This window comes from Alligator sinensis, unplaced genomic scaffold, assembly GCF_000455745.1.
Source record: "Alligator sinensis unplaced genomic scaffold, ASM45574v1 scaffold748_1, whole genome shotgun sequence".
NCBI lineage: Eukaryota > Metazoa > Chordata > Crocodylia > Alligatoridae > Alligator > Alligator sinensis.
Window position 1 is genome coordinate 227,907 of NW_005842455.1, and position 19,265 is coordinate 247,171.

General features: G+C 44.5%; 1 protein-coding gene across 2 annotated transcripts in view; it reads left to right on the forward strand.

Annotated features, from left to right (window-relative positions):
- ZDHHC8 (zinc finger DHHC-type containing 8) overlaps positions 1 to 19,265 on the forward strand; it is a 185,338-nt gene that overhangs the window by 150,346 nt on the left and 15,727 nt on the right. For both annotated transcript variants that reach the window (XM_014523176.2, XM_025212316.1), the window contains exons 3-9: positions 2,151 to 2,308; positions 5,989 to 6,161; positions 9,441 to 9,543; positions 12,566 to 12,657; positions 15,293 to 15,425; positions 16,173 to 16,290; positions 17,135 to 17,244. In XM_014523176.2, the coding sequence (XP_014378662.1) occupies positions 2,151 to 2,308; positions 5,989 to 6,161; positions 9,441 to 9,543; positions 12,566 to 12,657; positions 15,293 to 15,425; positions 16,173 to 16,290; positions 17,135 to 17,244 (887 nt within the window). The remainder of the gene's footprint in view (positions 1 to 2,150; positions 2,309 to 5,988; positions 6,162 to 9,440; positions 9,544 to 12,565; positions 12,658 to 15,292; positions 15,426 to 16,172; positions 16,291 to 17,134; positions 17,245 to 19,265) is intronic.

The following is a 19,265-nucleotide window of genomic DNA, read 5'->3' on the forward strand; positions in this document are numbered from 1 at the left end:
TCCCCTCCACCAGGCAGGAGCTGGTGAGTTTGGGGGGGTTTGTTTGTTTGTTTTTAAAGGGCCGGGAGCTGGGGTGGGTGAGGCAGGCATGGAGGGGCTGGGACAGTGGGCAGGGATCATAGGGCTTGTGGCAGAGCTCCCCCCCCACATGGCATCAATCAGTGGAGGCAGCAGGGATCGCCCCCTGCTGGGCAGGAGCCGGTGAGTGCGGGACTTTTTTTTTTCCAAAGAGCCAGGAGCTGGGGCAGGCTGGGCAGCCATTGAGGGTGGGCAGGGGATGGGTCCTGTGTGATTCGGAGATTTGGCTGAATCAATTTGGGACAGTGATTCGATTCGAATCACTATCCCCCAAATCGGCCAACTCCAAATCCGAAGCAAATACTAGCCACTTCATACAGGCCTATTTTACAACTACCACATTTTTTCCTGGTTTTCAGACTCAGTTCATTGTCTCCTACTGGGAACTTTGTGGTTTGGGCACTTCCAGAGCTTGTCACTGCTATATATTTAATCCAGGGGCGGACAATTATTTTGGGTAGAGGGCTGCTTACTGAGTTTTGGCAAACCATCAAGGGCCACATAACAGGCAGCCCAGGGCAGATAAATATTAATTTTCTAAATTTTTTTAGGGGCCCTGCAGTCCGGATAGAACAGCCTGGCAGGCCACGTCTGGCCCCCGGGCCACATTTTGCCCACCCCTGATTTTAATCTGTGTCATATACCTTCCAACATGTTTACACAGGATTTAGGTGCCTAAATCTGGTATTTATATAAGTACTTATGTACTTATGCTAGTGCCCAATCCTGCTGTACATCTTCAAAGCACTTTACACACGTGAATCCTCGGAAGTCTTGCACAAAGTAAATGTAGTCACTGGATCTAATCCAAATCTTATGAAATTCAGGGAAGAAACTCAGACTGATTTTAGTGAACATGGGATCATTTTCACAGGGATGGCCATTTTATTGGCACATTTTCCAGGGAAGATTGAATACAGGAGACTTCTGAACTGGGACAATGTTATTAGATTTCTCCTAACTGGAAGTCACTCAGCCAAAGCCAAGTGACTATGCCATGTTTAACCAGAGTGTTAAATAAATGTGAAATTCTACAATCTTCTCTGTCTAACACAAAAGTTGCCAAATTCACTTTAAAGAAATATGAAAAAAGAGATGAAATGCTCTGAATGTTGTTCTCATTCTTGCATTTTTGGTATAATATATTCTAAATCTATTCAAGACTAGCTTTCCTTTCTAAGTGGCCTCTTCTCTTAATCAAAGCAGCTGCTGACTTGGGTTGATAAACCACTCACTAGGTTGTCTTAAATAAGAGTATTCTGCTCTGTTATGCCTATCTTATTAATGGGAAAACGTTCACTGACTAGCCAAGGACCACACAGTGAATCAGTGGCACTGTTGAAATTAGAACCTAGGGCTTCCCGTCTCCCAGCCTCATGCTCGAATCGCTAGATCATGCTGTTTCAGGGGGGCTGCAATTGTTCCAGTCATGCAATTTTGCTAAAGCAAGAAAATTCAGACTATTTTACAATGAAAGAGCATTTGCCCAGGTATGTTGCTAATGTTTATCCATTGCACCAGTGAGTGTTTCCGCATGGAAGGTTTCATGGATCTAAGTGGTATCTCGGGCTACCTCAATGGAGCAGGTTTCTGGCATGGCCCTGAATCAGCATACAATTATTCAGGGATATCTTGTGTGGTTTAATGTCTTTAAGTTAATTCAATCTTCCCGTAACATCCTTCATCGTAATGCTTATTGCCCAAGCTGGTGGGGGACAGAGTTGATTTTTGTCTACTAATGGACAAAGCACACTCAGACAGCAAAGTACTTGAAATGATTTACAGGTCTCTGTTCCTACTTTGAAGATAACAGGGCAGTTGTTTCATCCTTCCCAGGAGCAAAGTGCCTCTCGGACAAATCTCTCAGATACTAAAGCCCAGAGCACTTAATCCTTTTCCAACCGGGGAAGGCTTTTCAGGCAGAGCTTCCGTCCTCTAACTCGTTATGTCTCTTACAAGCATTTGAAAACATCCATTTGAATCCATATATTTAACACTGATGGGATTGGATCTTCCAGCTTTTATCAGTAACCTGCACTCTTGGTATTTCCTTCTATTTTTGCACTGAGCAGCAGATGAAGATGAGGATAAAGACGATGATTTCCGAGCTCCGCTCTACAAGAACGTGGAGATTAAAGGAATCCAAGTACGGATGAAATGGTGTGCCACTTGCCACTTCTACCGCCCACCACGCTGCTCCCATTGCAGCGTCTGCGACAACTGTGTTGAGGTAACAATCTTCTTGATTACTTGGTCTGTTGGCTTGAGCTTGGATGGTGGAGCTCTGAACAGCTGGGTGATTCAACTGGGGTACGTCCCCAGGCTTCCTTTTCTGAAAACTTAAGTGTCAGAGGGCCAGATTTTTAGAGGGTGTAAACAGCTGTAGCTCCATTGACACCAGTGGAGCTATGCTGATTTATTAGTCTCCAGTGAAACAGAGTTCGGCAGAGATGTCCCTAGGGTGCGGCAAATTGGGGCAACCATCCCAGGCCCCGCGGAGCTGGACAGAGTGGCTGCAGCCCGTCCTGCGGGGCCTGCCTGGAGCTGGCGGCTCAGCCTCCCACGGCAGAAGAAGCATGGAGACCTCCCCCAACTTGCGGGGGTACCACAGCCCCGCACAGTGTTAAGGGGGCCCCGCACAGGCTGATTTGCTCTGGGCCCTGCACCCCTCTAGGGTCGGCTCTGGAGTTTGGTATCATCAGCCTTATCACGGGTGACATTTTCTCAAAGCGTACTCAGTGCAGTTTAGTAAGGCTGAGCACCTCTGCCTTGGGTGTGCTGAAGACATGTGAAGCTGGAAATGGTATCAGGAAAGGTGACGGTGGAGTGGCAAAGTTCAAAGAAGTGAGGGCAGCCAACTTCACCATTCCTGATCCTTCGACTTTATCAGTCTCACCTTCATGAGAACCAATTTGTTCCAAATTAAATATACAGCCCTGAATAGTAGAAGGAACATTTTTTTCCCTCTCCTTGTAAATCAGAATACATTTAGCAGCAAGTTAATTTTTAGAAAGCCTGAAATCCAAACTCTTGTCTCTCAAATCCATTAAAATACTGCCTGCCTGCTTCTGAACTACAGTTATGAGTCCCCTGGCCATGACCTCATTCATGCTTCTAATTCCTCTAAATTATGAGGCTTTGACATATGTTGATAAATCTGAGGACTTTGATGGAGCACACAGGATATTTAAACAATAACCCCAAAGTAGTGGAGTGTGATATTGGGCCATAAACATCTCCCAAGCTCATAAATACAGAGGACTGTTTCCGTGGTGGTTTTTTTATTACCACAGGAGATTTTTATCACTAAGCTACACATTCCACTGCTTAAGGTTCATTTCTACTCTAAAGTGTTTTTTTTTTTTAACAGAATGATTAAATCTTTAATACCTTTAAAAATGTATTCACCCCTGCAGTTAAAATTATGGGAATGTTTAATCAGCAACGGGCTAAACTCACTGAGTGAATATTCTCGTCAGTCCAAACGCGCTGTACTTTACATTGGGCCAAATCCTCCCTGCCTCAGGGACATCAGAGGAACAGTCACAATAAAAGCAGCAGAGCAGTTCATGTGAGGAAAGGCAATTCTGGCTTAGTCTACATAGTCATTTTATACTTCCAGCAGAGCAGTCTTTTAACTTACAGCTGGGCTGCGTCTAATAACCATTAATAGACGATAGGACAAGCTTTTCGTGCTCCATCTTGGTGAGCATCAGAAGGGCACTGAAGCTGGGGAATGAAAGAAGTTGGAGTCACTGAAAAGATATCAGCAGCTATGACATCTATCTTGTTGGATCTCTGTAGACTGCTGGATAAAACTAGATTTTTCACTTGAAAACTAGACAAGCTCATCGTTTTGAATTAAAATGTGAAGTTTCACAATGTATAACACCAAAGTATTTCAAGGTGAGGCTATATGTTTAACTTCAGTGTCAAATCCCTTTTTCTTCTACATTTCTGTGCAAAAATTTTATCTTCCATAGGCCTAGTGTAGCCACAGATTGCTTGAAACTAGTGTAAACACTTAAAGTTTCACGCAGCTCTAAGGTCTACAGTGGCATGAATTTTGCAGCTTCTTTCGGAAGAGAGAGAGACAAATGAGAGAGAATCCTAGATTAACTTCCCCTTGCAAAGCAAATGGCCTTGGCCTCAAAAGCCATTGAGAAAGCAGGACTCCTCTGCTTCCATCCTAAGGAGCTTTAGTGATGGTCTGGTTGCCGTTCTGGTTGGCTGGCAGGAAGCCTCTTGCTGTGTAATTAAGACATGGTTGTGTACAGAGAAGTATAAACAGAAGCATTAATGACTCCCAAATCAATAAATTGCAGTTTCAGGCTATGTTGCATATTGATTCTTGTGACGCTTACTTCTCAAAGAGCCTGCGCAGTCCAGCAGTGCCTAGAGAGGGTTATGGTGAAGAGTCTATTGGTATTTCTATTATGTGACCCATTTAGGAAGAGAGAGTAATTTGGTTCTTTTAATTCACTTTTAGGTTGTAACTTGCAATAAAAGTTTATGACCTCGATAGAAATCTTTTGAGTTCCCTTTTGAAAGAATTTGGACTGATTCTGATTCAGAGATGTGCAGTGTCCAGGTTTTTAGAGAGAGGCTCCTTTTCATTATGTCACTTATGAAGCAAAACAATTGACATGTAAAATCTTATGTGGCCAGCTGGATCTGCAAATGAATCTGTGACAGCAACAAAATAAGCACGACTTTTTGTTCGTGAAGCTGAGGTTTAAATTGGTCTTTATTTCCAGATATTTTGGGATGCATATAACCAGCTCTGAATTATAAATGCTGGGCCTGAACCAATCTTGGCTAAATTGCCTGTCTCTTTTTTTCTGCTGTGCTTTAAGAGAGCTCTAAAACATTCTTCTCTCCTGTACAATGTACTTACTGCAAAATTACAACTTAATTGAAAAAACACCACTTTGTCTTCAGGAGAAAGTATCTATTTAAATACAGTATCATTGCACAGCAAAGCCAAGGCACAACTGACAGGCGTAAAGAGTGTATGACCCCAGCTGCAAAACAGGCAAAACAGAACAGATTTGCTCACTGCAGGCCCAACTGTGCTCTGACTTTCCCTGTTGGGGCACAACCCCATTGGACTCACTGGAGTTAGTGCCATAAAAACCCAGTGTAAAGGAGCTGTAAATGGGTGTACAACTCGTACTCATTATACTTCTCTCCTTAAGAGGATCCAACTTGGTGGCACACTTGAGCTATTGATCAGGAAAAATTGGGCATTTCAGATTGGGAACTTACATTTTGAAGTCATCCAGAGCTTCCTACAGATTTGCTTCTCTTCTTTGACTGGCCTTTGGCAGCTGGGCAGTAACCGTAGCATTGCCAGGCGGTAACCATGCGGTGACAATACTGCACAGTGGTAACGAGCTACCAGGCAGTAGCATCAGCTCATTGCTACCACGCGGAAGCATTGGGCAAAAACCATGTGGCAACGATACTTTTTCAAGAGACTATTAACTTGCAATAAAAAAACTCTGGATGCATTTTGTCTTTTTATGCAAAACAATGGAAAGCATTTTGCAGCTGGCAGGGGTAGTACAGGCTTGAGACATTATGGCGTATGGTGATCTTACTATGACGACTTATGGTTTATAATTATAGAATGCAACGTTGTCAGTGCCAGAGAGGAAAGTAAATTCTCTTCTCCATATATTGTGGTCTACCTGAGTGGAGTCCTTGGGACAACCCATCAAAACGGGGGTATGCCAAGAGTACATGTGCACGCCAGCGCACGTTAAGAAGTTCCAACCCTGACGTGATCTGACTTGAAGTTCACAAGTTTTGGATAGCTCCGGCACTATGGTTCAGACTTTTATCTCTAAGTCACTGTTTTGGTTTTTTTTACTCGGATATTATTCCCCCTCTCTCTCTCTTTACAAGGATTTTGATCATCACTGCCCATGGGTGAACAATTGCATAGGACGGAGGAACTACCGATATTTTTTTCTCTTCTTGCTGTCCTTAAGCACGCACATGGTTGGAGTGTTCACTTTTGGGTTGATCTTTGTTTTAAACCATGTGGAAAAGCTGGGGGCAGCTCACACCACCATTACGTATCCTTCTGTTTGAACTGTAAGATGTCAAGGTGCTTTATGGAAACTATGAAAAGGGATCTGCACACCTGCCTTTTAGGAACTGAGGAGATCTCCAATTCCTACCATTCTTCTGTTGTAACTACCTGCCTAGCTTCCCCCCTCTGTTTGCCTGACCTGTGAAAACATCAGTTACTCAAAGGGCTGATTGCCATTTTGGAGGTATCTCTGTTATCCAGTGCTACCATACCAGAGAGTAGCATTCTCCCTCCCCCACTGAAATTCCTTTAGTTATAGTTGGCTAGGGGTCCACTCTTCTTGGCCTATACTGTTGAGTAATATTACTGTGTTTAAAAGAGTTGCTACAGAGCGTTATGCACAGAGCTGCTTGCATTGGGGTGGTAGCTTACAAGATCCAATGGTCTTAAACTCCTCCAAGACCGTTTCAGGCTGGACATAAGGAAAAACTCTCTACTGTCCAAGTCCCCAAGGCTTGGAACAGACTGCTTCCAAAGGTGGTGCAAGCACCTACTCTGAACACTTTTAAGATACGGTTGGATGCTTATCTTGCTGGGATCCTTTGACCCTAGCTGACTTCCTGCCCCTGGGGCAGGGGGCTGGACTTGATGATCTTCCGAGGTCCCATCCAGCCCTAATGTCTATGAAATCTATGATTCCTATGTACTACATAGGTTTTTATAAAGGGCCCTGAGGCCAGGCTGCACAGATCCCGCACCAGTGCTGTTTCCTCTAGTCCCTCTGCTCCCTGGCTGTGGCATGGACACAGCTTCTCAGTGGTGGGGAGTTGTGCTGCAGCTGGGAGCAGGAAGCTGGAGGATGCAGCAGCAGCAATGTGGATGCAGCTCCCCCCTGCCTGGCTTCAGCACAGCTTCCTACCAGCTGGAAGCTGCGCCTGTGCTGTGGCTGGGAAGAGTGAGCCTGGGTCAAGTGGAGGCAGCAAGGGTGCAGCTCCCAGCTGCCTGGCCTTGGCACAGGCGCAGACAAATTACAGAAACCAGACTGTAAACACACACACGTAGACACACACGTTACCTCCACAGAGTAAGTGACCATGCAAATATCTTTAAAGGCAAAAAGTAAATGGCCAGATCCAAAGTTCATTCAAGTCAATAGAAATATTTCCATCAACTTTTAATGGGTTTGGAATCAGGCCCAGTGTTTCAGTTGGTCCATGCTGTTGGTTAGGATTGGAAATGGGATCTAGACAATCTTTCTGTGAGGAGGGTCATTCCACTAGAGTGAAGGTTATCAATATTGAATCAATTATTTTACATCCCTATGAGTTGAAGGGAAGGAACAGGGTTACATGGGGGAGGGATGCTGGTGTGGTGCAGACCTACCACAAAGGGCTTATCAACGTAACATTATTATGAATGAAAGACAGAAAAGGACAGAAGAATCTTCACAGTATTCTCGAACCACATGTGAAATCAGATCTTTAGAAATGTTGATTACCAGCAACTCTGACTGACTATAAGTGCAAGGCAGTCTTTATAAAAAGGTCACAACTCAAAACAGGGAGTCTAAGCTGCTTGTTTTGCACTGGGTGTATCTACACAAGATGGTATGGCGCAGTAGCTTCATTGCTGGGCTGTAACCGTGCAGTGACAATACTGCACAGTAGTAATAAGCTAACGAGCAGTAGCATTAGCTCATTGCTACTATGCAGTAGTGTCATGCTATAGCGCAGTAGCAACAAGCGACTGCGCTGTAGTTCATTGCTACTGTGCAGTAGCATTTCTGGGCTGTAACCATGCGGTGACAATACTGCACAGTAGTAATGAGCAGTTGCACAGTAGTATTAGTTCATTGCTACTGCGCTGTAGTGTTGGGCAAAAACCGTGCGGCAACGGTTCTGCAGTTACTGCGCAGTCACAATGCTGCCCTACCTCTGCACCACGTCTCTGCAACTTGCCTCACTCAGCTCTTTCTGTGCTCCACTCGGCCCCACAATTTGCATAAGCAAGTACTAAATGACAGCACAGTAACAACTGTGCAATGGGCGGCTCGTGTAGATGCGCCCACTTTCTCTGACTATTTTAGGGAGCCAGTTAATGGGCTGAGATAATATAACCTGATCATTTCAGTCAGTGGAAGCTATGTGTTTTCAGAACTCTTTAAGATCAGGCCCATAGACAGAGGCATGCTGGCCAGTATACCAAGGGTGCTTTTTCTACAATAGCCTATGAGTTTTCTGCCACAGTAATTTGGGAGGTGGAGGTGACTGACCTGGCTGACATGGTAATTTTCCGTGGCCTGCCAGAGCCTAGTGTTCTGGCTCTGCATGTCTAGGAATCCAGACACTCCTTGTCAATGCCTGTTTGCTCCTTTTGACCCAGTAGCTTGAACTAGGAATTTTGCCAAGGTCTCCAGAAGAATTTTCTGTACTGGCTGAGTCAGTCGACAGCGTATTGCACAATGCAGGGATTTTAACAGCATGCTTGGAAATGGTTTTATTATAATAAAAACACTCGCCAGTGGTTTCTTAGTAAAGTAAAGGCTAAGACATAACATTTAGACTTGCTGAAAAGACTTCAAGATGAATCTCTGCATCTCAAAATGCTAAGTGAGGGGGCCACTTCCCCAGCGGAGAGGAATATAATCTGAGCACCTGCAGTTTCATGAATATACACCACAGGCTAGATTCGCACCTGGTATAAATTTGCCGCTTTGGTGATACCTGTGTATTTACACCAGCTTGGACCTTGCATGAATTTGGCCCAAGCCAATAAGCAGTCATAATTGCCTGGCCGTGCATATTTTTCACAGTGCCACACACACATGCTGTAAGGTCTGGACTGCAATTTAAAGTGAGAGAACTGCATGGAGAGAGAGGCAACAGAGATCATTGCTATGCCTCCACCTTGGTGCTCTGGGGCACCGCCATTCCCAGGTGACTGCAAAGGAATGGGCCGTTTGTACTAGAGAATATACTAGAAACCAGAGAAAGGATGAAATGCAACAAACATGGTGGTAAAAGAGGTGTGAGTACTTTGTTTCCAACTGTTTAATATGTCGTTGACCACTAAAGACCAAGCAGAATTAGGGCTCGCATCAAATGAGACGCTAACAGCACCGCCAGTGGGAAATAACTTTTACAAAATGTCTAGTTCTTAATTCCACAATATACTTGAATGTGTGAGGAAAAAACACTAGATAAGGGTGAGGATTACCCCAAGTTTCCAGTTCAAGAAATTATCTTTTTCTCTTCCATTCTTCCATTCCCCACCCCTGCTTTTTCCCTTCACTGGCTACAATTTCCTTAACTCTGTGATGCAGTATGGCTGTCATGTGTGTTGCTGGACTGTTCTTTATTCCAGTCATTGGTCTCACAGGTTTCCACATCGTCCTAGTGGCCCGAGGGCGCACAACCAACGAACAGGTAGGAAAACAGTTCTGCCTCCATAAACCTGGCTGAGATGCAAGAGTTGAAAAGGAACCATGTCCTTGGGGAGGAAAAGGGAAAATGCATCATTTAAAGAAGGGCAAGTCAGCATGGGTAAAGCAACATTAACAGTAGCACTCAAAATGAAGCTTTGCAGAAGTTCTACAGAAGTTGGTTGGCTTTTATTCTCAGATCTCTTCTTCACTCATTTTGGGCAAAACTGTCCCTATGTAGAGGACCAGCACAAGCCTAGGCACCACTGAAATCCCACTGGAGCTTTCAACATAAAAGTTCAGTGGGGCACCCTGCCAACCCCAAAAGTTAAAAAATGATGAGTTGAACTCAAACGAATCATAAGATTTAAAAAAAACCCAAAAAACTCATGGTTTAGTTCTGCCTTCTGATTTTTGAGCCCTCCTGCCAACCCACAGTGTTCATGACAATGAGCAGTTATGAGCTAGCTCATTATCACACACTCACACATCGCTCCTAGCTTGTTTTGCTTCTCCATATCACGTGCTTGCCAGCATCTTGTCTCAAAAGGCCTGTGGAACTTTAATTTCTGTAAAATTAAACCAATGTGTATACTACACTGCCCGGTCTGCAGAGCACCTCCCCAGAATGCCATTTAGTTAATGCTGCCCTACCTCAGCACCACGTCTCTGCAACTTGCTCCAGTCAACTCTCTGTGTCCCACTCACATTTCCCTCTGCCCCACAACATCTCTGTGCCCACATATCTGCCCCTTGTTGCTCTGCAAATGACTTCTCCTCTCATGCCCACGGACACTCTTCACATCCATACTTTTCCAGGGGAGGAAGCTGAGGGGGCAGCTCCAGCTCTGTGTAGGTTGTGATCCCGATATCACTGCAGTATCTTACCACCTTCCAAGTGTATGCTGAGTGATGTGACTAGCGTCTAGCACAGGTGCTCTGTTCTCTTTCTCCTCCTCTCCCCACGTGGAGAATAGTGTGTGTAGTGCCGGATTTGGTTTGGGGGATTCTCTGTGTGTTTGAGAACCCAGGATGAAGAATTGTACCTCACACCTTGGAATAAAAGATGGGGAAGAGTGTGATACTCTTTAACGCCTTTGTGAGTCTACGCTATCAAACCAGTTGTCAAGAAAGCCGTTTTCTACACAGATGAGGTTTCCCCATCAGATAGACAGTCCCATTGTGCCTGAAGAGTAGAGCCATTGGCCACAACCCTTATTCTAGAGCTTAAGGTGATCTTTTAGCAATCCTGAGCCCTGGTAATGACGCATATGAGGGCTAAGACCATGAATCTGATTCTTTTCTATAGAACATGAGTATATAGGGTAGGTTTGATAGCAGAGGATAGGTTTGATGTGCTCACAGTAGGCCTTGTTGCTTAGGATCACATTGAACCATTCGGTACTAGTTGAACGAAAGGGCTGATTTTATGCCGGTACATTGCTATTGTGCAGACAGGAAGTGATAGCCTCAGACCAGGTCTTCACCCACTAAGATGAGATGGGGTCACCTAGCCAACCAGAGAGGCAAGTACTACCCTAGATGCTGCTGGTGAGAGCTTAAAATCAGTGAGCAATCCAGAACCACTCCTAAACTATCACCTGACATGGTGGATATGTGCCTTTGACCAAAAAAATACACCCTGTGGCTGTAGACTCTTCAAAATACTTTCCTCCACCTGCCAGAATCTCCTCTGTTTTGTTTGGTTTCAGCGTCTACCAGGCGTTCTTCATCTCTACTTTAATCTTCTCCAAACACCTTGGAGAGGAGGGGGTAGAAAGCACCCTGTTCAAGTTCACAGATGACACTAAGATGTGGGGGGAAGTGGGTACACTAGTAGGACAGAACAGGCTGCAAGCGGATCTAGACAGGTTACAGGGGTGGGCCGAAGAGAACAGGATGGGGTTCAACACTGACAAGTGCAGGGTAATGCACCTGGGGAGGAAGAACCAGCAGCATACCTACAGGCTGGGGAATTCCCTTCTTGCCAGTGTTGAGACAGAAAAGGATCTTGGAGTCATCATTGATGCTACAATGAACATGGGCCGACAGTGTGGGGACGCAGTCAGGAAGGCCAACCATACCTTGTCGTCCATCCATAGATGCATCTCAAGCAGGTCCAAGGAGGTGATCCTCTCCCTTTATGCGACACTGGTCAGGCCACAGCTGGAGTACTGAGTCCAGTTCTGGGTGCCGCACTTCAGGAGGGATGTGGCCAATATGGAGAGGGTCCAAAGGAGGGCCACCCGCATGATCAGGGGTTAGCAGGGCAGGCCCTATGAGGAGAGGCTACAAGACCTGAACCTGTTCAGCCTCCAGAAGAGAAGGCTGAGAGGGGATCTAGTGGCTGTCTATAAACTAGTCAAGGGGGACCAGCAGGCAATGGGAGAGTCCCTGTTTCCCCCGAGCAATCCCGGGAGTTACAAGAAACAACGGACACAAGCTAGCGAAGGGTAGTTTCAGGCTAGACATCAGGAGGTGCTATTTCATTGTCAGGCAGGGGGTCGGACCAGATGATCTCCTCAGGTCCCTTCCGACCCTACCAACTATGAAACTATGAAACCTTGGTGGTAGTGTTATGGTCACATTTAGTAAAGGAAAGGTAGAGCTGCGTTATCTGCCTGTTGGTGGCAACTGAGCCTGCATTTAACCTGCTCACCTAATGGCTGCACGTAGATTGCTAGAGCAGAGAAAACCGATCCTTGTGGGGCTCTCCACGTGAGAGCCAATGGTCACGGTGCAGTTGCACATCCCTGCTTTTCTGGGTTTGCCCTCCCTTCTGGTGAGTGTGGCATTAGTTCCTGTTAGTGAAAGTGCAATGGGAAAATTATAGGGAGAGGTGGATGTGGAAAGTCATGCATGGATGGGTCAGTTAAAAAGAGGGCGAAGCACTTAGTGAAAAGGATGTGCAAGGACAGCAGAAGTGCAGAACAGCCAAGACAGGCCCACCCACCCATGGAATGCTAAGGTTTGGCTGGTGCCTCTTGTACGTCCGGTCTCGAGCGCTGCACTGAATGTTTTTCCAGGTGACGGGTAAGTTCCGTGGGGGTGTGAACCCTTTCACTCGAGGATGCTGTGGAAACGTGGAACATGTGCTCTGCAGTCCTCTGGCTCCCAGGTAAGGAGGGAACAGTCTAAGGTAGGGTTTGGGTGAGGGGGATCAGAGGCAAAAAATACTGCATGTAAATCAGACCTGAGTTCTAAAGGGATTCAATTTAGCCTTCTGAGCTATCCAGAGTCTGGCATCCCTCGTTCCTGAAAGCTGCCCGAGAGACATGGAGGCCACATCATGATGCATTGGCAGAGCTCTAGGGAAGCTTGCAGAGAGCCACCTTTACTTTGACAGCTCTAGCCAATCTGGCCAGTTTCTTCTTTAATGTAATTCACTTTTTTCATCCCCTAGACACATGTTTGTGACAAACAGGCTAAATGATACTGGCATCTTCTTGATTTTTTTTTAAATTTTTTCAGCCATTCCATCCTTGTTCAGAAGGATCCTCATGGGTTGATAACCGGTCCCGCCCTTATATAATGTTGATTCTTAATGTTCATTCTTCAAGTTGTTTTATCCAGTGAAATTCAGTAACTGGGTAGATCCATGTTGGCCATAATCTTCCTAACACAGCTCACTCTCTATGTTGCTCGCTCTCCCTCACAAATAACCATATTCAAATACCTGAACAGTGGTTATAAAGAGGATGGGGTAGATTATTCTCTGTGGCTTCAGAGACAAGCCAAAAGCAACAGTCTTAAATTGCAGCAAGGAGCATTTTAAGACCTTTCTGAGGATTAGGGTGGTTAAGTATTGGAATAGACTGAGTTAAAAAATGATGATTCCAGAAGAGGCTGCCCGGAAGGCGTAGAATCTCCATCCTTGGAAGTTTTTAGACAGATACTTGACTGGGATGGCTTAGTCAGAGATTGATCCTGCCTTGAGCAGGGGGCTGGACTAGATGACCTCCTGAGGTCCCTTCCAGCCACACTTTTCTATAAAGGTGCTGAGTTGTCCAGCACACACATCCTTTTAATGATGCTATGAGTGGGATGAATATGGGCTTTTCAAGATGCTGAGCTATCCCAACCTACACATGCTTTTGTTTGCAGCATGTGTTTTTTGCTGATTAGACAGCAAGCAAATCTTAGGAGAGTGTTGCGAAGGTGTTAACTGAGAGGACTGAAGCCTCAATTGCCTGCACTCACCAGGATTTGAATTGGCAGAGTGTTAAAATCTGATTGGTGTCTATGCTGGACTCTTAATTTTCTTTTGTAGTCTTCTTGTCCAGATAAAGTACTGAGGAGTGTCATCTTTTTTTAACAGCCACTGCTATACTCAGATGGCCTTTCAGAGTTTACAGAATTTAGAATTTACACTCTGAGGGTTTTACCAAGACCCACAAAACTGTCAGATGTATTCTTCCTGAAAAACTTATGGGAGTCACTCCAGAAACCACCACTGCTGAAATGTCCTGTCCACTAGCCAAATCAGAGGAAGTTTCCATGGGTATTTTGCTTTCATGCCCCCTTGGATCATATGCTGGTGGTGTCTCCGTTAAATGTGTTGCTTTGTTTTCCTCCATCTATGTGTAAGCTTTGTCTCCCCTACATATGTTATCCTTGTAAGTGCAGCTTTGCAAAAGTCTATTAATTTGCTCAACTGGGGATCAGTGCTTTCTTGATGAGTGTAAAATATTGTTAGCTTTTCATTAGCCATAATAATGGCAAGGGGTTTGGTAAGTAGTTCTTGCTTGATCTGGCAATTTTTGTAAGCATTTTGTAAATGGGCTTTCTGAGAGATTGGGCACATCTAACAATCTGGAGAACACACTTCCTTTCTCTTCTCATCTGGGAATGTGGAAGTCTCCTGTAGGGCTATTTGACAAGGCACATTAGTGCAATTTTTGAGACCATACTATCTAGCTGAACGACTTGTGTTATTTTTGGTATATAGGAACTCCCAGGTGTAGTGGTTGAAATAGCAGATGGGATGCCCTCAGTTGCATGAAGTGTAATACACAGCTGATGAACTTTTTCTTTTCTTTTCTTTTCTTTGTTGTCAGAATAAGGACCTTTAACATGGGAACCACTAAATATAGTGACTCACTTCACTATGGAAAATACAGAAGGGTCAAGCATCACTATTAAAATACAGTTGCTCCCTCCCCCAGCAGTGAAACAAACCCATCACTTCTTACCTAATTCCCAGAAATTCTACTTTAACAATAAGTCCTAGTGTTGCTGAGGAAAGTAGAAAGTAAGGTGAAGTCCAGCGGGGCAATGTCATTCCTGAAATGTGTGTTCTGATGTTAGCCTCCCTAGAAAGGATCTAACTTTCCCACTCCCACTGCTGCCTCCCCAGAGGTTTGTATGTCTTCTAACTGCAGAGACACCAACTCCAGTTTGGCTTGCACGTATCTTCTTGTGTCACCTATACTTCTACAGAAATCCATGCTTTATTGAGAGGTGGCAGTCTGCTGTCTTCTTCCTGCTCCTCACCCAAATTACATTTGAGTATTGAAGATCAGTGCAAAACTTCTGGGCTTCTTTATTGCTACCTCTCCCATTTATCTCCTGAGATCCACTCCAACCATTGTATTGCTGCTTTAAAATAACCTGAGCAGGCATCCACTGAGAGAAATCTTTTACTTGCACAGACTTTATCAAATCTCTTAAATTGTACTGCACATATGAGATTTTCTTGTCTGCATGCTATGCTTTTGTTAAAAAAAATGATTGATATTGAATTGATTGATCAGGTACATTGCTGAGCCAAAGAAAAAGCAGGCTGTGAGTGTGAAACCTCCTTTCCTCAGACCAGCTCTATGTGAGCGACAGATCACGGTGAAGATAAGTGATAATGGGATCCAAGCCAATCTTAACCGCAGCAAGGTAAAACAGCCCTCAGTACCCTCTGTTTAGCAGTAGGACTTGAAACTCTTTCCTACAGCTGAAAATAACTCTGGTCATTGGAAACACAGAGAAAATACACCTCTGGAAGAACATGAAGACAGGTCCTCTCCCAAGACACTGAATTTTGAAATTAAACCAGGAACAATAATATCAAGTGGCTGTTGACACTGAAAGTTTACTTTTTGTAATTCTCTAACAGGAGAGCAGTTGTGTTTTTAGAAGGAGATGTTTTTCCTTTGTGATAAGTTGGGTGAATTCTGGCAGGGGTCCTTTTAACTTCTTGGTCCTCAGATTATTTTTATCTAATCTGCACTGTGCTGATGTCAGAAATCCTTGCACCAGATTTGCTAAAGACAGGCCTTAAGGTTCAAACATGCAGTCAGTAGTCAGCATATTGGACTGGGAACCAGAAGAGCTGGGATCCTTTCATAGCTGTGCCATTGACAGTGACAGAGCAGCGTGTCATTCTACATGCCTCAGTCTCATCTGGTGTATAATGAAGATGTCTTCACTTTTGTTAGATATTGTGGGATTTATGGTGCTAAATGTTATAGCCATTAGCAGTTATTTTTCAGCCTTATTCTAGCAAACTCCTGGTTTAGTCTTCTTGTTTTTAAATGACTATTAGCTGCTGAGTTAACATGTGGTATAACATGCCCTTGCATTAGTAAGCCCTCACTCTTTAATGCCATTAACATTGCTCTTTCATGCCATGGTTATTTTCAGTCTAAAATTAGCCTGGAGGGTCTGGAGGATAAAACCATGGATGTGCAGCCACCTCTGCCACCCAAAGGAGATCCAAGCAAGTACTCAGAATTAAAAGGGCAACTGGGGACCAGTGAAGGTACAGTGACCTGTTCAAAACTTTATTTTTGATGGAATTAAAATATTTTAGTCTACCAAATAGGTGTTCACCATTCTTCCACAAGTGTCATGGGCTCTGTTCCTTGAATTCTGGAGGTAGCTCTCAAATCTTAGTTTGTGCTTCTGCCCCAGCCCAGAGAAGGAGATTCAAAGAGCAAGGACAAGGCACCAGCTCGGCCTGCCTGCATGGGTTGTGCACTAGTCAGAGTCTTAGGTTTGGGTCCTGCTGTCTCCCATATTTGGATGCCAGCCCTTTCTGTTGTTTTAGCACTGGTTGTTTCATGGAAGAGGCAAGAGGAGCCAGAAATGTGTGCACGGGTGGTTTGGAAGTGCCTCCAAATGAGGCCATGGAGCTTGGGCAGTAAGACATCTAATTTCAAAAGTGTTTCAATTAAATGTTTCAGCATTTTCAAAATTTCTCTTGCACCTTCTTCAGCTAAAGCTTTTTGCAGGATTCAGCCTAATTTGCAAACCATGTTGGTCTGTGAAAGGCCATTTTCAGTGAACTTACTATATCAATTGAAGAAAATGTTGCCTAGGTACAGCTATGATATCTTGTGTTTCCCTTGTTTTATTTACACTGTAAGCACTCTGGACCAGGGAATAGAGGGATCCAGTCCTGCAAAGAGAGACAGTGAAATGCACAGTTACTGCCATGTGGAACTCCACATAGGAGCACATACATGCGAGGTTTTTATCTCTTTGCAGGACTGGGCCAAATCTGAAAAGTGCCATGTATGTTTATGGAGTAACATACCAATAATGGTGAATGCCCAATCTCATCACACTGTTAATATACCCTCTGTTGGCATTTGTTTTTCCAGAAGGTAGTCTTTCACCCAAAATGATCAGCCCCCCCACTCCTGCTATGTATAAGTATCGACCAGCGTTCAGCAACAATCCCAAAGTCCACTACCACGCTGCAGCTGAGCAGGTGAGCATGCCGCACAAGCCCAGAAAAACTTGTTCCCAACTTGCACTAGGCAACTTCAACATGATGATAAATTTACCTCAAGACTGTTGTGCATGTTACAATCTAGAAGTAAATACTGGTATTTAGCAGTTAGACAGAATGGCACTTCCCAGGCTGAATATACAGTGCAGCTGGCATGAAATCATATCTGCTTTTTCCATATTCCTGTAACTGTCAGGATTGATAAAAGATGCCCTATTGACAAATGTGCCCTGTTGCTTTACTAAATTTGAGGCCTGATCCTGAGAAGCTGAGAACTGTTCATTCCCATTGACTTCAGCTAACATGGATCCCAAACCTGTGTGCTTCAGTGGAAGTTATATGTACTTAGCACTTCTCAAGACCAGACCCTTTAGGCTGATGAATAACAAGCTCTAGTGATTTCTTAACATATAAGCTTACTGAGCAGGAAGAACTTGGATTTCCAAGGGGGATTGTCTCATTGTTGAAATGAATATGAGTGTAAATTCAAACTGCTCTAACCTTTATTCCAAGTACTTTTGGTTATGATGGTTCGATGTCTAGTTGACAGCTGGTGCCCCAGGGGTTAGTGCTGGGGCCAGTTGTGTTCAGTATATCAGTGATCTGGAAGATGGGATGGAGCGCACCCTCAGCAAGTTTGCAGATGACACCAAGCTGGGGAGAGTAGTAGATAGACTAGAGGGTAGGGCTAGGATTCAGAGAGACCTAGACAAATTGGAGGATTGGACCAAAAGGAATTTCATGAGGTTCAAGGACAAGTGCACATAGGATGGAACAATCCTATGCACTGGTTCAGGCTGGGGACAGCTCTGCAGAAAAGGACCTGGGGGTTACAGTGGACAATAAGCTGAATATGAACCAACAGTGTGCCCTTGTTGTGAAGCAGGCTACCAGCGTGTAAGCTGCATTAGAAGAAGCATTGCCAGCAGATTGAGGGAAGTGATTATTCCCCTCTATTTGGTACTGGTGAGGCCACATCTGGAATGCATTGTCTAGTTTTGGACCCCCCACTACAGAAAGGATGTGGACAAATTGGAAAGAGGCCAGCAGAGGGCAACAAAAATGGTTAGGGGGCTGGGGGACATGACTTATGAGTAGGTCATAAGAAAGGCGGTTTTTGCCTCCTGGCCAATCAGCGGGGCAGGGGCGGGGAGTGAAATGAGCAAGATTAAAGCTGTGCGGCGCGCTTCCACTGCGATTTCGGTAGGTCCCTACTTATGACGAGAGGCTGAGGGAACTGGGCTCATTTAGTCTGGAGAAAAGAAGATTGAGGGGGGATTTAATAGCAGCCTTCAACTACTTGAAGTGTGTTTTAAAAGAGGATGGAGATGGACTGTTCTCAGTGGTGGGAGATGACAAAGCAAGGAGAAAAGGTCTCAAGTTGCAGCAAGGGAAGATTAGGTTAGATATTAGGAAAAACTTTCTCATGAGGGGAGTAATAAAACACTGGAACAGGTTAGTCAGGAAGGTTTTGGATTCTCCATCCTTGGAGGTTTTTAAGACCCAGCTAGACAAAGCCTTGGCTGGGATGATCTAGTTGGGGATGGTCCTATTTTGAGCACGGGGTTAGACTCGATGACTTCCTGAGGTCCCTTCTGACCCTAATTTTCTATGATTCAAGGTTTTTTTTTAAACACAGTTTACACCAACTCTTTCCATTATACATATATAATGTCAGCACAGTTAAAAGGACATACTCTCCTGGAAAATGGACTAAAAAATTGCCCATGGCAAAGTCCATGTATACCTTTTATATACGGAAAGAAATTTCCCCTGAAACAAATAGCCCAGTGCTGTTTTCCTACAATTAAATTCAGCAACTCCTCCAAGATCAAGGAAAATATAGTACACAAGATATGAAACAAGAGGCAGATTAAAGCATATTTTAGACATCAGTGTTGGAGATTGAGGAAAGAGGCATATGTTAAATGATGGAGAAAAATTTAATAGTGTCCTTTTAACGTTGCAAATGCAAGTGGTGCCTGCTCACTCAGCAGCAG